We start from the raw sequence: 20,158 nt of genomic DNA, 5'->3' as shown, positions 1-20,158 counted from the left end.
CGCCATTTGCGCAGAAATTAAACCTTCCGTACAGAACCCTGCTGCACTTTTAATACGTGAGCATTAGAAGTATCGAAGGGAAAAGAAGTGTATGTGAAGTGTGGTGAAGCCGGTCTCGTGGTGTATATATATATATTGACACGCGTACTTGCTTATATTTTTCCGGTGACCGCGTTTCACAGGCTAACAAATGTTAATTCGTCGCTCAGCTCATGACGCGGGTGCATTTGTCGAAACATTCCCGGTAATTATCGTTGATTGTATCTGTTGCCTATGTTACAGCCAAACCTTTTGCATTCAGATTGCGCGCGCGACCCGTATTGTACACTGTAGACCGGACGCGAGCCTCAGCGATTACGTCAGAATCTTCGACGAGTCATGTATAAATAGCCGATGCGTTTGAGCCGCCGAATCAGATCTTAGGTGATCGTCGACTCTGCTCTCCGCTATCGTTGGGCTTTGAGCGTAACTCGTTTTTCTGGGCACAGGTTCCCCCAATAAAGCGTTACCTTCGTTACTCATAGCAGTGCGACCGTCTGGTTTTTCACCGTCACTGCATCCGTATATAGTTGGCAGTCGGTGGCCTGCTTGCAGTCTGCCGTTGGGCTTCGCCCCACGTTGTGGCAGGACGTGTGTGGAGAACGCCTTTTAAGTCATGGATCCGGGACCTCAAAGAGGTTCGACTTAATGCTAATTCATTCTGCTCGCATTTGCCGCTAAGTCGCCACTTAGTTTTCCGAAGACGACTGGGCTGTGCAATGGCCTTTGATTGCACACGAACGCTGCTTGTGCGCGCGCATCACTCCTTATATCTTTATTCTCTTCGCGCTTCGCCCTCCCCTAGTGTAGAGCACCAAACGAGCTGCCAACCTGTTTAACCTCCCGCCTTTTGTGTTCTCTTTCTCTCTCTCTTTCTCTCTCTTGTATACGATGCACAACCTGGACTGGTGGTTGCTGTCGCTAAGCGTTGTTTCTCTCTCTCTCTCGCACTCAAATGTTTCGACCCGCAGCGAACAAAGAGAAGTTCATCCTGTACGTGTTGCTGAGCCTGGGCTTCGGCATCGTCGCCTTCCTGGCCGTGCTGTCGGCTCGCCTCTACGTGCGGCGGGGCCGCGACAAGCGCCAGGACGAGGCCAAGTGTTCCGAGCCGTTGTCGAGCTCGTTCGACGAGTGCGACGGCGCAGGCGCGGTGGACCCAACGGGCGCTTCCGGCTCGGCAACCAGGCACGCGCACACCATCGAAGTCGTGCGCTACGCCGACAGATCGGGTGTACGCCGCCACGACAGCGACACCTACCCGCGGGCACCCGTGTCGCGGTCGACGAACAGCTACTACTACAGCTAGTGGTAAAAGGGCCGAGGAGGTGTGACTCGTCTTCGTTTTTCTGTTTCTTTCTTTTGTTTTTCCAGTTCGCACTCTCGTCACCTCCTCGAGCCAGTATGCACACTCAGGAACACGCCGATGCCAAAAAAAAAAAAAAAAAGCGATGACTTTAGGTAACTCGCATACGTCAGGGCGTGGACGTTTAATCGTACTGTTCGTGACACCGCGGTGGTCGTCGTTTGCACAGGACCCCAACCTATCGCTATACGTCAACAGGCTGTAGAATTCGGGGTGCGAGGACTAGCGAAAACCGCGGATGCTGTTTTGATTTGGCCGGGTGATACTGTGAATTGCGCGTGGCCCGCGAAAGACTAGTTGCGCCACAGCTGAACGTGTGTCGGCGTTGTGACGGCGATAGTTTGTACAGCTTGTAAAATAACAATAACGAATGACAAAAAAACAGTGCCTGGGAGTGTGCCAATTAAGATGTTTAAGGGCGAGCAATGTGTGTAGCATATCAACTGTCAATGCTCACTCTGACTATTCTTGCGCTTTCCGCGAAAAGCTTAAACAGAGTGTGCTAGAAGGAGGTTAAAGTTCGTGCTCGTCCAGAATTCACCGTCGCGGCGGAAACAAATCCGGTGCGTTTGCATGATTTAAAAAAAAAAAAAGCTCTTGCGGCTGACCACAACTAAAGACTGATTGTGACAGCGAACCGGTCTATCAACACGACTATGGCGGGGATGTGAGTAGCAGGGATTCCCACCGGGTAGGTAGTTTCTCAAGTGCTGCGAGGTTGTGGCAATTAACCGACTCGTGAAAAAAAATATATTTTTCTGAATTTCTTTCATAATCCTTGTTATCGAGAGGTGATGTATTCACCCAAGTACTCGCACAAGAATCCAGTTTTATTATTGTGCTGTAACGATGGACCATGCTTTCGGTAAAACGTTTGACGTTAAAGTCGCACGACTGATATCTTCGCACCTTGTGAAGAATTTCTTACAGAAGTGCCCGTGTTATCATTTGAAAAATCGGAAGTTTCGTTTTCATGACATGTGTGTTCACCTTAGCCTCTTATGGCAGCTTTAGACCGGTTAGGCTTGCTTCAGTGGTGCGAGTGTGTGACATGTCACATAAAAGCACTGCACTGAGTGCACATAGGCCTAAAGTGGCGAAGAGGCCAAATTTTGTTCAACACTTTTCGCGGTTACGGAGACCTCGTAACCGCGAAACTCTTAAAAGACTCAATAAAAGTTTTCACTCACTCACTCACTCAACACTTAAGGGGCACTAGCATGTAATGTTCACTTAGTATTCCTGAGGAATGCGCATTGTCGAGTTCACTGCACTACATGGGATGGTGTTACATAATTTGTTTTGCACGCGCACATTCAAGCGTCAGTTTATGTATACGTATATTTCGAACCGAAATGATGCAACAGCGAGGCCCTCTATAGCTTTTCACCTGAAAATGAAAGGCTTGAGTGATGATTATATGTATTATAATGAAGAACAAGCGAGATATATCTCTTTACATTATAAAGACGAATTATCGCTAATTTATTACACCGGTGTTTGTTCTGTGTTAAACAATGGGCAAGAGCTACAGAGCCGGCTTCGTTGTACAAATATTTATTGAAGCCATAGCTCAAGAGATGTTTGATCTACTTTGGTATGTCGTGCACTGATTTCATGTACCATCGTGTATCTAGCCCTTGCGTTGCAGCAAGTTATACAAAATCTGCCCCTTACGTTTTGTGGCTCTCCTGTGTACTTTCACCACTGCACGTGACTTGAATACCGAGCTCCAGCGTTGTGCCCTTGACAGGTGCATAGATGAAAAGTGGAGATGTTACTTATTAGTCTGGGTAGCTTAAAGGATGAGCAAACTAGGTTGAGAAAAGTGCGTCAGCAAAACGCACAGAATGGACCGGAACAGGCTTACCGGGTGTTCTGAGAGATAACGACGGGATGCGATATGTATCTCGGTGGGTTGCCTTGATGCAAGCGCACAAACCGGCGTCGCAGAAGATTAGCTTAAAGACCACACATTGCGGTACGCTCACGTTGACTTAAGTCCTGAGGCTGTGATGTCCCGTGCGTGGGCTTACAAGTTCAGAGTAAGGGCAGCCCTAAATCTGCTCAGACCACACTAACACGTTTTGGAAGTGATGAATTTATTACTCTGTCATCCAGCGGAGTAGCGCTGGTGCTGGTAAATTTGTGCTTCATTAATCTCGCGTGTAAGCGATCGTGATCCAGCTCGTCATGTGCGGATAACTTTATTTCTTGTCGAGTGAGATGTCCCAGTCATAAACTATCCGCATCATTTCGACGGCGGTATGTTCGCACATTTGTAGGTGTGTTTGGGCACTCTCAAGCAAATGATTGTGCGGCTATATACCGCGGGTAAGGGCTGCACGTTAGGCGACTGTTGCATGATGGGCACAAGCCTGAACTCTTTACTGTGTCCGAAAGCACGTTATGTCGCTGACCTGCACCGTTCTTGTTGTGTGTGTCATATGTGCAGCGTTGGCTCAAATTAATGTATAAATTACTGTTGACTCATTACTGTAGAATTGTACAGCTCCCTACAGGGCCGATGTTGTGCTTTTGTCGACTTGTTTGGTCGAAACGAGGAAGTAAGTTTATGTTTTGTTTAAAAATCGGCGCCTGTTTTTTTTTGTGTTATTTTTTCGTGCCGGCATGACTTAGTGAAAAGCGAGCGCTGAAAGAACGTGCCATTACGGCGGAATAGCGTAGAGACGTGAAGGGCCAAGTAGTCACGGGGCTCTAACCTAAAGCCGCGAGCCTCTGATTCCGAAACGAATATTGTTGTGTACATTTTTTGAACTCCGATGTCAATGTTAGCAGTTCGGAGGCTGCCACAAAACAGCAGTTGAGTCGCAGAAATTGCGTTGCCGAAAATTGTGCGGCGTAATACTTTGTCGCGATCATTTTTCTGAGTTGGACAATAACTGTAACACTTAAACAAGCATATTTCTAGTAGAAAAAGCGTTTCACAATAATAGCTATTCGTTTACAGTTGCCCGTCTGCATATCCGAAAGGAATCAGAAGGACAAGGAACTGTCGTGATGAACTGAACTGAGGAACCGACAATGTGATGCCACAGCTGCGCCATTTTTACCAGATGCAGAATACATTTTATATTCTGCGGCTTATACGTCACCCGGGTTCGAAATCTTTCTTCTTTGAACCTTTTCGACCGCAACGAAAACGTAACCAATTCGTTATTTTTTATTTTTGTTTCGAAGTGAAACCGAAATATTTTTGATCGGTTTTCGGTTCAAGAGGAAAGTCGGCAATCCGAAACAATCGACGTCAGGCAATGCCAGCATTAGCGCGTATCTCGGGGGTTCTGCATAAGCGCGTATCTGGGGCAGGGATAATTCGAGCGATAGCGGGTCGAGCGCTCCACTAATCTCGGCTAACTATTACTGCGCGTTAACTAAGCTGGGCTGCGTCGGTCGCGAATGCAGGATCCGCAAAGGTCTCTTCACTCGTCGGGATCCCTTTCGAGACTGATCCCAACGAATTGAAGTTCTTTTTATCGTGGCTCCGGCGTGCACGGCCGATGCTGTCCAGCCTAGTTAACGCGCAACAATAGTTAGCAATCGTCCAAGAAGGACAGTAATTAGTCAGCCCATCGGCACGAGTATTCTTTCATGTTTTTTTAAAGCCTGCCGCTCGGCGCACTAGCAGATCGCCGTCGTAGCAAAACCCAGGGCTCGCGCGCTGAAGAGCTTATCGTCTCGTTTTCTACGGGCACAACGCTTTCTTACCGAAGCTTTATCGTTCCTTTATGTTCGTTTAAATTTGTTTTATCAGAGCAGCGGTGTCGCATTTCGGCGAGTACACTCGATGACGTGCTGCTTCTGAGATCATGCTCAGTGCCTTGACTCAAGGCACTGGGCATGATCTCGTAATTCATAATTCACTTATTTAGAAAAATGAATATCTTGCTTCGAAAATTCTTGCGTGCGAACCAAAACCATTATGAACCGTTACGGATCATTTCTTTTTTTTTTTTTTCGTTCCGGAGCAGAACCGCAACGGAGCTTTTTTCAGTGGAACGGAACTAAAGCCAGAAGGAAAAACATTTCGTTCGGACACCCTGCTGACAGTGAACCAGCCTTAACGTGAGCTTTTGTTTTTGCGAGGTAGGTAGGGTTAAATGGAGTGGAGTGGGTTGAAAAATCGTAATTCTTACTAATTGGTTTTATCTTGTAAACAGACAAGAATCTGCGCTTGTGTGGGTGGAATGCACAGTACATCTTGAGAATCTGAGTGCCGACTTGTCGTGAATGATTAGAAAGATCGAAGTTAAGAAAGAAAATGAAGTAAATGAAAACAGATAGCCCTGAAACCAGAATAATGCTTCAGCGCGAATAAGCAAGAGAAATGGCTCACAGGTGAAGATTTGAGTTTTGACAACTCTTCTTGTCCAAACGTAAAGCACAGGTTGAGGCTTCCCTCGTCCGCTGATTGTATAGCATTGTTCATTCATACCAATTGAGAAACCCCTCAAAAACACCAGGTTTCAAAATCCAAACAGAGTAATTGGTAAAGAAAGTGGAAGTCTCCCGATTGTCGCCACATCTATCGATAACTAAATAGACTATAAGACGCCATTTCCTTTGATAAGAGGGGCATAAATGAACATCGTGAGTGGTTTATTTATTTATGTTTGGAAGGGGGAAGTGCTAGCATGAGGGGCTAGTTGGTGCATGGTATTTAAAAAAAAAAACAGCACAAAAATTGCAATAAAAAAGCGACAAGAAACATAAACGGACCTGTTAGGTGGCGCGGTTTTTGTTCTAGGTGTGAGAAAAACTAAATATCAACATTTCTAGTCGACATGCTTTTCTTCAGTCAGATTTGTCGTTTCGAGCACTTTTGCAGGCGATTGACGGCGGCACAAGTTTTGTTTTGCCGCTCACAGGTGGTGCGCGTCAGTCAGTTCAACAACGCAAAATTGTATGATTAAAAAAAAGTGCCACGTTTTTTTTTCTTTTTTTATGCCCGTGCAGGCTGCCTGAAGACAAAAAGCATGTACGAGCAGATACTAACAGCTGTGTGAGACCTGTGTTTACAGCAGGCAACATACGGACACAACCCAGCCGGAATCATAGGAAACGGTCATCTTGAGAAAACGCTGGGTTTTAAAGCTTGTGGGTGTGTCAACTAGTGACCGCCGGAAATAAGCAGGAAGGAGGAAAGAGAAAAGTAGAAGGCAGGGAGGTTAACCAGAATAACGTCCGGTTGGCTATCCTACACCGGGGGAATGGGAAAGGGGAGAACAAAGATTACAGGGAGAGAGAGGAGGGAAGGAAAGAAGGAAATTGCGGCGAGCTCGCTGACGCGTGTGGTCTTACATAAATTGCATTAATAGTCACAGATGGTCGCACAAACCCGTCGTCCTTAAGAAACACAAAATCGCCTTCACCGCTTTATGGGCCGACGGGCAATGCGGGCGGTGTTCCAACAGCACCTGCACAGAAAGCGGCCGATTGTCCAGTTTTTGGAAAACTTTGGCACGTTAAGAAGCATTTAAGGTAATTATGGTGGGGAGAAAGGATTGGAAAGATGGGGCCAGAGCCTTTGCCGGCGTAGGCAACTTTGCAAGGTCAAATTGATAGACTGCAATATGTAGAGTAAAACATGGTTAGCTCGCACAGGTTATTTGTCGCCATGTGGTTGCCAACAGGATGCTAATCAAAATCGCCAAATCCTTATCACGCCATGGTCTAATGTTTGTAGCACTCTGCTGCTCATCAAAATTAGGGCTAGTCAGACGAAATGCTGCGGTAGATAACGACTGCTTGCTACACCGGATAGCGTTTAGTCGTTGCATTGCGTTACAACGTGTACTTATTTATCTCGCGCAGCTTTATATTTAATATGCAAATGAATTCTTGAAGTGAGCTTGAAAGCACTGGTGCGTCATTATAGACAGTGGATGTATAATGCTCAGTTTATATGTGGTGCCAAACGCTGAACGCGCATTTACCACACAAAGTTTATTTTTCTGCCAGTTGAAAAAGAAAAAAAGAACTAGGAAGGTTTTTTTTTTTTTCATGTTGATGGCCCAACACTCTTTCATGAAACAGCGACCCGTTGGCATTGTGGTTCGATCCAAATTAATCGCACGAACTTGAACTGACGCAGCCAGGAATGACGCGGCTTGGAAACCTCGATCTGGCGTTGTGGCTTGAAATATTATAAATGAAAGAAAATACGGCGCCGGCACTCGCGTATTGGGGTTGTGTCGCCGTCTCCTTGATGTCTGCTATAACGGCTGCCCAGGCGCGGTGCCGTAAGATCGAATCATTAAAACCGTCTGTATCGGTCTTTAGTTTTTTTTTTCTAATAATTGATACCACAGGCAGCTTCTCTTGCCCTCTTTGAATCGCTAGGTGTTTGTGCCTGCTGTTACGCCCAGATATGTCTCTCTCGTTTTAAGCACAGACAAAGGGTAGCACATTCTCCAGTGAAGTCAGAAAATGTGATTATATTCTTGCGCAAACGTATTCTCAGATCGCTATTTCGCATTGTCGTTTTAGTGAGCATTTTGCGATGGAAAGCTCGGGTGCCTGCCGCGACACCGTGTCATTGAGGAATTTCAGATACGCAGGCCACGCAGATTTAGCAAAGCCTTTGCGTGTGGTTCGCACTTTCTTCGACGCTTGCAAGAGTCTGCTTCCTTTTTGCGAATGTGTGCCAAATGTGTCATAAAACGTATATGTGCCGGCATTCTCTGTACTTGCTCAATATCCCCCGACCTCGGTTGACATATCTTCTGCTCACTGAACTGGAAGAAATTTGCCACGACGGAACAAGAAGTGCCGCATTCTCCTTGGCTGCTATACGGAACAAAAATTGAAGAATGGCATTGCCACATTTAAACAGTACATGGACGGGTAAAGACCGCCAAACCTTGGCGTTTCTTTCAGTATACTTGTGTTTCTTGTTTCTGTATGAAAAGATCGCTGCTCTATGTTTTGAAAGATGCTAATAAATGACACTGACTATTTTGTTACCGCTGCTGTTGTCTCAGTCATGTCTTATGTGGAACCGTGATCACCGCTGGAATCAAATGTTTAACAAACCAAGGCCTGAATGTGTGGGAAGCTTCATTTAAGCGGCGACTCTTGTGCGCTGTTATTTTGAGAGATACCAACCAGCACGCCAAATGGACGAAATACGTTTTGCGTATACGGGAAGCCCCTACATATAACTATGGTTGTTTAAGGTTTCTTTCCTGCGTTGGTAGCTCGCCATAGTCGAGCTTAAAGCAGGTGTTAACCGCTCAGCGAAGAGCAGAAAATAAAAACTAGTAGTTATGTCTACGTTCTGTTGAATTACCCGTTCTGTAAATATTTATTTTACGTGGCGCGAAGAGAGAGTAGATGTGGCTTTATAAAACAAAACAAAGAAGGTAATAAATATGTACGGCTGCCGCTGAAGAGAAAAACAACTTTAAAAGCGAAAACAAATTACCATACACTGTGTCTGCGAAAGCTAAGCCTGAGCTAAGCCTGAGTATATAGCTTCAATACCTAATCTTGCAGTCTTTGTGTACTAGATAGCGATATATTTAAATAGAAGCGTCATGCGTTGACTGAGTACAGATTTCCATTTACAAACGTTTACGGAACCAGTGTGTCGTAAACGTTCGTTACAGACTCCCCATCGTATTCAAGCATTACAGGTTTTCGGCAGTCGTCCTATACAGACTTGATGAAAAAATTAAACTTGGCAATTATCGCACAATTGCTTGTCTCTCCCACCGCTAAAGCTTCAGGGTTCCTTCGCGCTTTCCGGTGCTATGCACGAAGATGCGCCCTTGTTTATAACCTCCTCTGTGTGCTCGATCAGCAAGTAGTGGTGTCGAACAAATTAACGTACAAAATAATGTCTACTTGGAAGTTGTGGGGCACCATGGTGGGCACCGCAGGTTCTAGCTGCCGTACATACGGAAACCGGTCAATTACCGTACAGAACCGTTAAGAGAAAGCTTTAGCTCGGGCCCAACTCCGACGCGGCCAATTGAAATACATGTAAAAACAAAAAAAAAAAACGTTTTTCTGAGATAACCTCTGGACCGATTTTAATGAAATTTGTTGCATTTGAGAGAGAAAGTTAAATTCTAGTGACTGTTGAAGCGGAATTTTCATTTAGGGCTTGAATTGTGTTAAAATTATTTTCAAAAATTCAGAAGTTCGATAAATATAAAGCACGAAGTTTACAAGCTAATACCTCTGCATCAAGAAGAGATATCGCGGTTCTGTAAACGGCATCCATTAGATCATTCAAAGCGGACAAATTTCATATGTCATTTTACATCTTACGTGAAAATGTTACGTTGCTTACGAGGGTTCTGCAAAAGTTATAATTACATATTAATAAATTTTTTGAGATTCATGTGTAAGATGCAAAATTTGTCTGATTTAGATGTGCTATTAGGCACAATTCACAGAATTACGATATTTTTTCTTGCTGAGTTACGGAGTTGTAAACTTGATAATTTCGTTTTCAGAAAATTTGCGATTTTTGCCAATTTTTAATAAAAAATTGACGACCTAAATCGATAATTCGAAACCAACAGTCACTAGATTTCAAGCTTTTCTTTTAAATGCAACAAACCCTGCCAACCTTGGTGCAGTGGTTGCCGAGAAAAACGAATTCTCCTTTTAGATAGGAGATAGATTTAGATGTATTTAGATAGGAGCACCTGAGCTAAAGCTTCCTCTTAATACTATAGCATGTGGACACACTCTCATGCTGGAAATCCCAAGCTCCTACGAGTTCGTGGAAACGTGTGGCAGGAATTGAACTTGGCCCCCTCCAAGCAGAAATCTCGAACCGATGTCGGCACATGGTCTCGAGGCCGAGGAACTAGAACACCCCGACGCGATGCCTTTCGGCTTCAATCGGGTGTAGAAAACAGTAGCGCGCAAGAAACAAGGACGTGACGAGTACATATATGACTGGCACTTGCTTATTACAGAATAAATATGGCTTGGGGAAACATTTTCTTGGGCGAATTGATTCATAACGCTATGCCTCGGTAAACTGCTAACCAACTTGCCCAATGAAATGTTTTACTAAGCCACATTTCTCATGCATCGGCCAATTGCCAGTCCTGCTCGCCTTTAGTCGTTGTTTCTTTCGCGCTGCTGTTTTTCTGCTAGGTTATAAACCAACTCGCGCAAACCAACGTTTCGACCGTGTGTTCGACATTTTAACAGCGCGCTCATTGCTGTGTGATTTGCCTCCATAGGAGTGCGAAGTGCTTTTGATCAAGTACAGGCATCTTGATCAAGCGCAAAGCCATCTTGCTGCAAGAGTTCTAGGGTTTGTACATCCTGTTCTCACTTATTTACAGCAAAAGCTTGCGTTCTATTGACCAATGTTGAATTACCGAAGCATAGCTGGTGGACAGCGAAATACCGCACTCCAAAGAAGGCGAAAGCAACCACCGAATGCGCTCATGGGACACGGAATTGACGCCTTTGCACTCTTTCGTTACCTCTTCCACCTCAGACAACGATATTCCGTTAATAAGATGACCACGTTTTCACGGCCACAACTAGCGGTTTCGCGAAGAAGAAAACAGCAGACGAGGTTCAGTCAGACATTCATCAGTGGTAGCCCACAAATAACAAAAGCTTCCGCACTGTTTCGCTAATTGAAAATGCTCGCGGAGGGCATACGCGTGCGCGGCCTTATTATTTTCTCTTCCGCTTATTCATCATGGAGACGTGCCCTTGCACTGATGAAGACTGAGCGGCGAGCGATGATTTGTTCTTCAAAAGCAAACTGCAGAGCATCGCTATTTGTAGGTTAGCGGGCAAGCCTGCGTTAATTTCCGCCTCGTAGCGTTTCTGCAGACGTGGATTCGGGAACGCGTAGGTTCAACGCTGTTTCTACATTCGAGACCCACGTTTTCTGGTGAAATATTGCCTATTTGCTTCCATTGCATCTATGTCTAGACGTGGGAACCTAACCAAATTCTCTTGGCGCTGCCAACTCATCCGGTTGTCAGAAACGTTCCACTCCGCCACAGGTGCTAACGAAATTTTGTAGCACTTGCCAAGCGATGCTGTATGTGATTCACCGCATAAGTTACCATCTCGCCGAAACGCGAAGCACCTGGCTTAGGCGTGGGGCTGTGCTCACAGTGATGTCAACTAACTTGTGGTGCACCATTACTGTAACAGCCTCTCACCCCTTAGAAATCATAACTTACTACGAACTTGGTTACTGTCCAAACAGGTATAGTTTGCTTTTAAGATATTTTTTTTTTTAAAATGGCCGCGAACAGGTAGATCAAATGACCGCTTCCAGATTTTATTCCCCGATTCAGCTGTGGCCTCTAGAACAGCTAACGTTGAAAAAAAAAAGTTCTTGAAGCGCACCGTGTAGACGTGCACAAAGATTTATATAACCTCAGGAGAGTTGCCGCTCGTGTGAGGAGTTTATATGCTTCTAGCACCAATGAAGTACGTCAGGTTGTTCTTGTGTTTTGACCGAAAGTGGAAAATAAGGTAAAGCTGGAGCAAGAACCAACCCATAACATTCGTTGAGCTTCACGACATCCACACACCAAATACGATAGGCTTGTTGAAGGTCTTATGTAACATATGATGTGCTCGAAGCTGCGTCTGCGGTCCGTGTAAGAGTCTTGGCAGTTTAAAAATTATGTCGCGCACTTTGTTGCATGCTGGGAATTCTGAAAGTGTGAGTAAAGTCGCGGCACAGAGCAAAAATACATCATGCTCAGATATCCAAAACGGTGAGTAAGCGAAATTTCGATGTCACCACGTACTTTGAAAAGTCGCTTAGTGGAGTTGGAATGAAATTCAAATGAAAGCCGAATTCGCTGATCTGGATCACGTCAATTAACACAGACAATAAAGCATTGGCTTTCTTACACAAATTCAACATATATTCAATGGAAAATTATTGAAAATTGCATAAATGGGAGGAATGTTTCTGTATACGAATATAACTCAGCACTATAAATTGAACGCGAAAAACCGGCCATAGCTCTTCGCGTTCACATATTTATCACGGAACACACTTCATACGAAGCAATCTACTGCAAGAGCCCCCAGAAAAATGTTTTCAGGAATACTACGTTTGCAGTTGGACAAACGCAAGCCTTTTTATAAGAGCGTGCAGTCGAGTCAGGAAGCGACAAGAAAGTGTTAAAACAAAAAATTTGCGCATTTGCTGTAGAAAGGGTATGAGTAAAAAAACTTGTAGATGTTGACAACACCAAAAACGCTGAATAACGTCTCCCTTCAATCCACAAAGTCCAAGTGTTATTTCTCTATTGAAACTCGTACAGTGTTGCGGGACAAAAACTCTTCTTGGAAGGCCCTGAGAACTCTTAAATCAGTCGCGCAATCATGTGTAGCATAGCACGTACTCCATATAATTTCATGCAATAAACACGAAAAGAAAACAACCAGCAGGATAAATAATTACTCGCGAGCAGCAATCCTCGAGTATCCTTCACGAATGCCTAAACGTCAGTCCGGCCATAAATCTTTATCAGTCAGTGTTTCACGCAGCCAGAGAAAAAAAAGTAGTACATTTAAAATGCTGCCCCGAAGAACCATAAATATACAGTATCACGACCTATGGAAGGCAAATAATGTGTGTGGGGGGCAAGGGGGGAAGAAGAATGCAGAGAATGCTTGCAGAGAACTGCCACACGCCGACCGACGAACGAGGTGCGCGTATTTCCAGCAGACACGGTAGGGACAGCGACGGTGAGGAGAATTCAAGGCCGGTCCTCGTTAGCTGCAATTAGTGACCCGAAAACGGGTCTCCTCGCTAACGACTACGCTCTTATTCCCGCTCTCGGCGGTGGTCCAACGGCAATTGGCTGTTTATTCCACGTGTTTCCTAGCAATCTCCGAAAGAAAAAGTCATGCTGCGTTCAGCCGGTCTTGGCATTCAAAAGCAAGAAGTGAGCGCGGCGTGTCAAGAGAAAATAGAACATTATTTATCCATGTTTTCGCAGTCAACTTGTAATAAGCGGCATGCTTTCCGTGAACTTGTGTTTCATTTCTTTACGTCGGCGCGTGCGTGCTTGCATCGCGGTTGCGCGCACGCACGCGAGCTGTGACTCAGTGGTCGTGGTCGTGCAAAGGCTATTTCAATGCGTCGCAATGCCACAAAGACGCATCTTCGCGTACTGAATCATGCTGGTGAGACCAACCTTGACTGTTAGTACTGCTGCCTTAATTACGGTAACTATAGCGCTGCTAATTTATTGCGAATGATAGCGGCTGGGAAGTTGTCTATTCACTCGCAGCTGGCTGAGGAAAATATATTTAAAAAAAAGCAAGAAAGCACATTCCAGCAATACATATAGGTGCATTTGAGCTCGACGACGTGTCGGCGCTGCTCTTTATTGCCTTAGCATTAGGAATATGAAAGTGAAAAAAAAAAAGTGTATGTGATGTGGGGAATATCGGTTACGTGGCATTCTATATATATATATATATATATATATATATATAATATTAAGCTTATGGATTTCTTAAAATTAAGCACTCGGAGGCACGCGAAGGCCACCTGTGCAAATAAGTTATGTGGCCAGGGGTACATAACGTGAGGTGATAGTTATCGCTGTCAGCAGCTTAATCAACTGAAATTCGATAATTAACTTTTTGTTGACAGCAGCATGTTTGTATTTGTGTATTGAAAAGCTGGAGGCCGTCGTCTTTCTACACGTTATCAGCTGGAAGAATTCTTGTAGCATGTCTGTGCTGCGATATATATATATATATATATATGTATATATATATATATATATATATATATATATATATATATATATATATACACGCACACACACTATTTCGCTCCTCGAAGAGGCAGGGCAACTGTAGAGCGAGCTATGAGATACTTAGGTATGAGGTATGTGGCCACCCAAAGAGGTTAGCTTTTCAATGCGCTTTTATAAGGCTTTTCAACAGACAGCAGAAAAAGAAAAGCAGAATGGCAATCCAAATTCTAGCTGAGGCTCTCCGAGTCAACGAATGCCGCCGCGAGTGACTCGTTCCTCGCCAGAGCCACAGCTATGTTTCGCTTCAAAGACGCCGTCGCTGTTCCCGTGGAATTTTCCGTGGTTTCCGTGGCTTCCGCAGAGTCGCAGAATGTATGACGCTGGCTAGCACGAACAGGCAACAACTTCCAGTTAACGCTACGAAATCGATGTTCAAAGCAGGCCGATACCTCCGATGTTGATTATGCCTATGCAGTATGAGTAAGAACGGTCACGTTGGGGCAGGTAAGCTTTAATACTGCCATAAGCACCGTTCGCGCTCACATTCCCCCAATCCTACATACATTCCAGCGTAGGCCCCGATGCCAGCCCATTGTTCTGACCAAGAATTTTGGAAATAAAAGACTTTTCCTGTCTGCTTTACACGTAAAGCGAGCACACATGAAAGCATATGTAGTCAGGTTTGACTTTAAATTTTTCAATGTTCTTTGTGAGTATAGGCTTGAAGGATATACGTGCGAATTCGTTCGTTTATTTTTTCCCGGTAACAAACGCATAACTGGGAAGTTGAAAGATAGAACACAGAAAGTGCATTAATATGAACGTATGTTTGGTTCCCGTGTTGTCTCCTTGCGATGTGATTGTTTGGCGTTCCAGAATATAAGCACAATTATTTAGGCATACATCTTGTGCCAGCGGTCTTAACCCGCGCACGTGAATTGTCGCTCGTTGTTTAAAAAAAATAACCAGGAATTGAACGAGCGAGAAATTCATTCTGTGCCATCGGATTCTGCAGCATCGGCACGCTCGCGATCCAAAGAAACATAATTAGCATAGACGTGCGACAAATTCGGGACGCAAAATTGGTCAAAAGTGCATTCAAAGTAAAGCCGCAGTAAGAAGCATGATGCGTCTGGCCCTCATATTTAATGATCTAGCCACGCGTATTTCCACTTAACCTGGAATTTCACTGCGTCGATAAAAATAGTGGCTCTTATTGCACGCTGTGCCTGGCTTTTTTCTTTGGCATTCTGGTTTCTGTGGAAATGGTGAACGGGAAGCGATGCAAGAAATTCGGAATGCGTAGATTAGCCCATTATCCACTGCGGTATTTGTAGAAAGGAAGAAGCAAGCAGAGACAAAAATATATAGATTACTAGCGTTATACGATGCTGTTAGGCATAAAAAAATTAATTCTGGTGAACGTACAGTTTGTTATTTTGTTTGTTTTTTTGTTGGAGAATATTTTGGGATTGGGCAGGCTGGGTTTTGTGGTGTCGGTCAGCTTTGCTTTTTAGAGCCTCATTACCAGTTCTTTGCAAAGTAAATTCAGAAAATCACTCAGATGGACGAGATATTACACAAAATATTACTCCGCACGAGGCCTACACCCTTCGCTAACGACTACAAGACCGTTTAGAAGCGATACGTCAAGCTATATATGGACGCACCGCGAACCATAACTTTCTGCACCTGCCCGAACCACGCCGCACCACAACCGCAGGCGCTTCGTCACTTGTGCCTTGCAAGCCTCGGTTTCTTTCTTCGGAGGCCATTTTCGATGCTGCCTGTCGCCAGCGGGTGCTACTGGCAGCCTTAATTACCTGAGCCTAATCGCTGCTGGGAATTCCTAGGCATGGACGTTTGCCTGTCGATCTCCAGGTTTCAACCAAGCCTCGGAGTTTCTCATTGGTCCTCTGGGTTTACGAGCAGTCTCTCTCTCGTATCGTCAAATTAAGTTATCGGATTTAACGTCCCATAGCAACCAACACACGGGCTACGAAATGCCGCGTAAGGGGAGGGGGAGGGGCGATGCAAATTAATTTAGACAACTTGGGTTCCCTTAACGCGCATTTATACGCGAGTGTTTCTGTATTTCGTTCTCGTTGGAATGTGGCGGATCCTTACAGCGAAGCATTCTTTGCATCTTCATTCGACTTGGCCACTGCTGATGTGGTTGCTGCTGCTGCTGCTTTTCCACGCACTTTTCCATAGATTCAGCTGAACAACAACAACAACAACAACAACAACAACAACAACAACAACAACAACAACAACAACTGTTGTAAAAAGAAAATTGTTGAAAAGAAGTTCGTGCTCCGGGGCCAGGATGGCATGGAAGGTTTCAGGATCCTCGGAACCATTCAGGAGACGATGGATTTCACCAAAAGTGCCGGCGGGCGTGAAAGCTAAAATGCAAATTCGAGCCGGGATCACATGGGCGGAGCTAGTCTCGACTACCAGCATTTGGGAGGGGGTATTTTCATTCACGAGAAGTAAAACGAAATGGCGACAAGTGCAAACAATTCGGCCTCGCGCATTTGGATATTCAGGTTTGTGCAGCGAAGAGAGCGCGGCTCCTCGATCCGTTAGCCCGTGAACGCATTAGAGAAGCTGGCGGGGGGAACGCGGAGAACGGTCGACGCGTGCTAAAATATTCATGAGCGAAGGCATTTATCGCGTACGCCCAGATGAACGATTTCGCCTGCACGTCGCAGCCCTGGACTGTACACGTCGGCAATGTGCACGGTGGGGGGTGTCGTCATCCAGCGAAGCGCGCTGTCTAAAAGCGCGTTTCCGCCTCTCTTGCGAGGATCGGAGACACGGGAGAAGACGGACGCTCCGCCGTGATCTCTGCAGGAACAGCGGAGAACGGGACGAGGCCAGAGATGAGATACACATCGCCTCCATCTCGGTGCAGTGGCCGTAAGGTGAATCACGGCGCGCCATCGAGAATGCGAAATGAGATGCGAATTTTTTTGTCTTTCCTCTCGGAAATGTTCGTGCGCGGTTGCATCTATGTCTTTTTGTGCATCAGAAAACACCGCTGATTCTAAAGAAAAAAAATAAGGAGAGAGACAGAGAGAGAGAGAGAGACCATGACGCAGCCAGCGACGGCAGTGCTGCTTGACTACCATATATGATCACGCGTCCACAGTTTCGACTTTCAAGATAACATTCAGTGTTCCGCGGCTTACGAGTGTGGATATGTGCCGTTGTTGGCATTCCTGCGGTCCGCCGCGCTCTCCAGTGGCGCGGTGAAGCAGGACGCAATTTCTTCTTAGTGTTTCCTCTCCTGCTCGTTTATTTGTTTGCAGTATAACAATGTACGCAGCGAAGTGTCTCGCTTACGCGGGTGGTCATTGTGCTGGAGGCTTGCGTCGGATCAACTCGAACTTCGCGCAGTAAGCACATACTTTCCGCTATCACAAGTTAGGGTGGCATTAAACTGCATTGTAAAATTGCATGATACGGACCTACTGCAATTATTACTGCTCACTAATTCATCGATGGCTCTATACTTTGTGACAAAACCCAACTAAGGAGTATAATGCCGCAAGATAGATTGCACGGCGAGTGGTGTCAGGATTGGGGGCTCAATCCCATCGTTCGTAACCCGTTGTCAAGATTGGAGTCCGGCACGAATTCGAAGGTAGCTGGCCCATGCCGTCGTCCAACTTATCCACGCTGAGGACGTTGATGAAGGGAAGGACTGCTTCTCATCGAGAACGAGGAATAAGGGTTTATTTACAGTATTTATATGCAGTTCATCAGTCTAGCATGACTGCGAGAGAAAGTACGTCAGTCTAACACGACTGCTTGAAAGAGTGTCTTAGTCTAACATGACTGCTTAAGAAAAGTGTGTCGAGCATCCGCACAACAGCGGCTTATAAGCACTCGGCCCCGCCTTGATTCCAAGGGGACAGAAACGTTCGTCTAGTCATTGTAAACACACCGCCTCTCGCCGGGACGGCTTACACACATATACGCACGCACACACACACACACACATACACACATACACAGGTAGCATAGTCCGGAGCCGACGTCAGAGAGGCTTCGTAGAACTCGGAGCCGACCCGCGTAGCGCGCCGGGTAGCACATTGTCTTGCGTCTTGGTCGGTGCGTGGGAAGGAGCCTACGACGACGTTCCCGCGGCAACTCCCCCACGCGTAGCAGATCAGGTCCGCGTTGGGGAGTTCGGTAACAATAGTTGGCCCGCCGAACTCATTCCGTCACAACGGCAACGAGGCTAGAGCGTAACGGTGGCGGTTTCAGCACAAAGCCTGCTTCGTCAAGCGCATCCTAGCTGAAGCGACGGAGAGTGGAGGACGTGCGTATTGTTCCCGACACAAAGTCGACTTAGTCACGCCGTGGCTAGAGGTTGGCGGCGGCGTTCCAAGATGAGGTTGCCACCGCTGGCGTAAATGGCTGGCAAACTTGCACTGCAGCTGGCCGTTCTTTACAGTGGGTGCATTATCATACCTATAGTTGCAGCGCGAGAAACGTGTGCCTAGAGAGAGATCGAGAACGCGAGACAGACCTCGTCTTTTGTTCTTGTCTCTGTCTAGTTGTAATTTTTCAAGCACTGGAAGAAGCTATGATTTACCAAAAAGCTACGGTTGCTGTAACCAGAGCGACAGCTCCTTTGCGGATGCGCGTAGTAGCCACTCCTGCCAGACGTATACGAGTACCAGACTGGTTCAACGCATGCCAGGACGTCTTTCTACAGCTAGGGCTAAAGCTCGCTCTTAGGGTGCGGTGGAAGCAAGAAAGCAGGGACGATTCTCAGTTGCGTGTTTATGTTCAACGATGGCCGTTCTTTGTGGTGCCCACTGGACAAAGTGGCCGGTGCGAAATTTTTTTTTCTCATTTACTTCCCCGTGAGAAGTACTGTGCCTCGATCACCCGGTTTTCAGTCAGCACCGACTGGCCGCTAAGCACGTACTGCGCGCGGAAATGGGACTGAACACGTCAGTATAGGATGCCGGGAAGGGGAAACATAACGGAACAATTTCACATCTTTTCCTCTATGTAGCAGGATTCACTTCTTTAAAGAAGTAGGCGCTCAGTACGAAACCCTGCGACGGTTGCTCTTCGCGCTATAGGCTGCAGGGAAGACATAAGGAGAGAAACAAGAGCGGGTGCAGCGAGAAAGATTTTGCCTTTGAGGCACGTTCTGCTCCTGACGGCTGGGCGCACCAGTGCGTGGCGAGACACCGCTCTCGGCGCAGGAGCAGGCACCAAACTCGACTCTTGGAGACGCGGCGCGTGGGACGACGGCGACAGGGGCAACTTGGAGCCGTTGACTCCTCATTATCTCGACCCAGCGTTCCGTCTCAAAGGGTGGCTCTTCACTAAACGGGTGCGACGTGAGCGGACGGGAAATGGCGAAGACGCAGACGCTCTAATGCGAGGAAACGGGAATTGGAGCGGCATACGAAGGCGAGGGGGGAGGCTAGAGAAACAGAACCGAGCGACAGCAGTGTGCAAGATAGCCGCACTCAGTCCGACTCCTAGACCGCACGAAGAACGGCCTGGTAAAGAAATAACGAGGGAGTGAAGTGTCGTCTTGGAGACGTGTAAGTGTGCCTTCTTTAAGCGGCACCTTTGGCGGCACGGCCGCCTGCACTTCCTCTGGCTCAAGAGGAGGACAGACTTGGCTTAGAACGAAAGATACGGATCCGACCGAGAGGGGGCAGTCGGCAGAGCAGGCAAACGAAATCAAAGAGAGATAGAGCGAGAGAGAAGAATTGGCCGAAATGACATTTGATGGAAATGGACACGGATGTAGCGACATAAGTTATGAGAGGAAAACGAAGGAAGGCAAGTGATAGCCTCGATTGCATATTCCTACCTCTGTGGACACATACCCGTCTAGCGAGGAAAAGGGCGGAGCCCGTCAGCTGTTTCGTAGTTTTCATTTGTTTCTCTGTGTGCGCTATTCCTGTTTGCTTGGGGATTATCTTACTCAGGGTGCATGCAGCTACTCCATATCAAA

The 20,158-nt window shown here is 46.2% G+C and overlaps 1 protein-coding gene across 2 annotated transcripts in view; it reads left to right on the top strand.

Annotated features, from left to right (window-relative positions):
- Positions 1 to 8,388, top strand: part of LOC126522590 (protein eva-1 homolog C-like) — a 172,003-nt gene extending 163,615 nt beyond the window's left edge. For both annotated transcript variants that reach the window (XM_050171362.3, XM_072288824.1), the window contains one exon: positions 1,011 to 8,388. In XM_050171362.3, the coding sequence (XP_050027319.3) occupies positions 1,011 to 1,345 (335 nt within the window). In that variant the 3' untranslated portion in view covers positions 1,346 to 8,388. The remainder of the gene's footprint in view (positions 1 to 1,010) is intronic.
- The last annotated feature ends 11,770 nt before the right edge of the window (positions 8,389 to 20,158 follow it).

The sequence above is a fragment of the Dermacentor andersoni genome, chromosome 6 (assembly GCF_023375885.2).
Source record: "Dermacentor andersoni chromosome 6, qqDerAnde1_hic_scaffold, whole genome shotgun sequence".
In the NCBI taxonomy this organism is placed as follows: domain Eukaryota; kingdom Metazoa; phylum Arthropoda; class Arachnida; order Ixodida; family Ixodidae; genus Dermacentor; species Dermacentor andersoni.
This window is presented reverse-complemented; position numbering and strand designations above follow the sequence as displayed.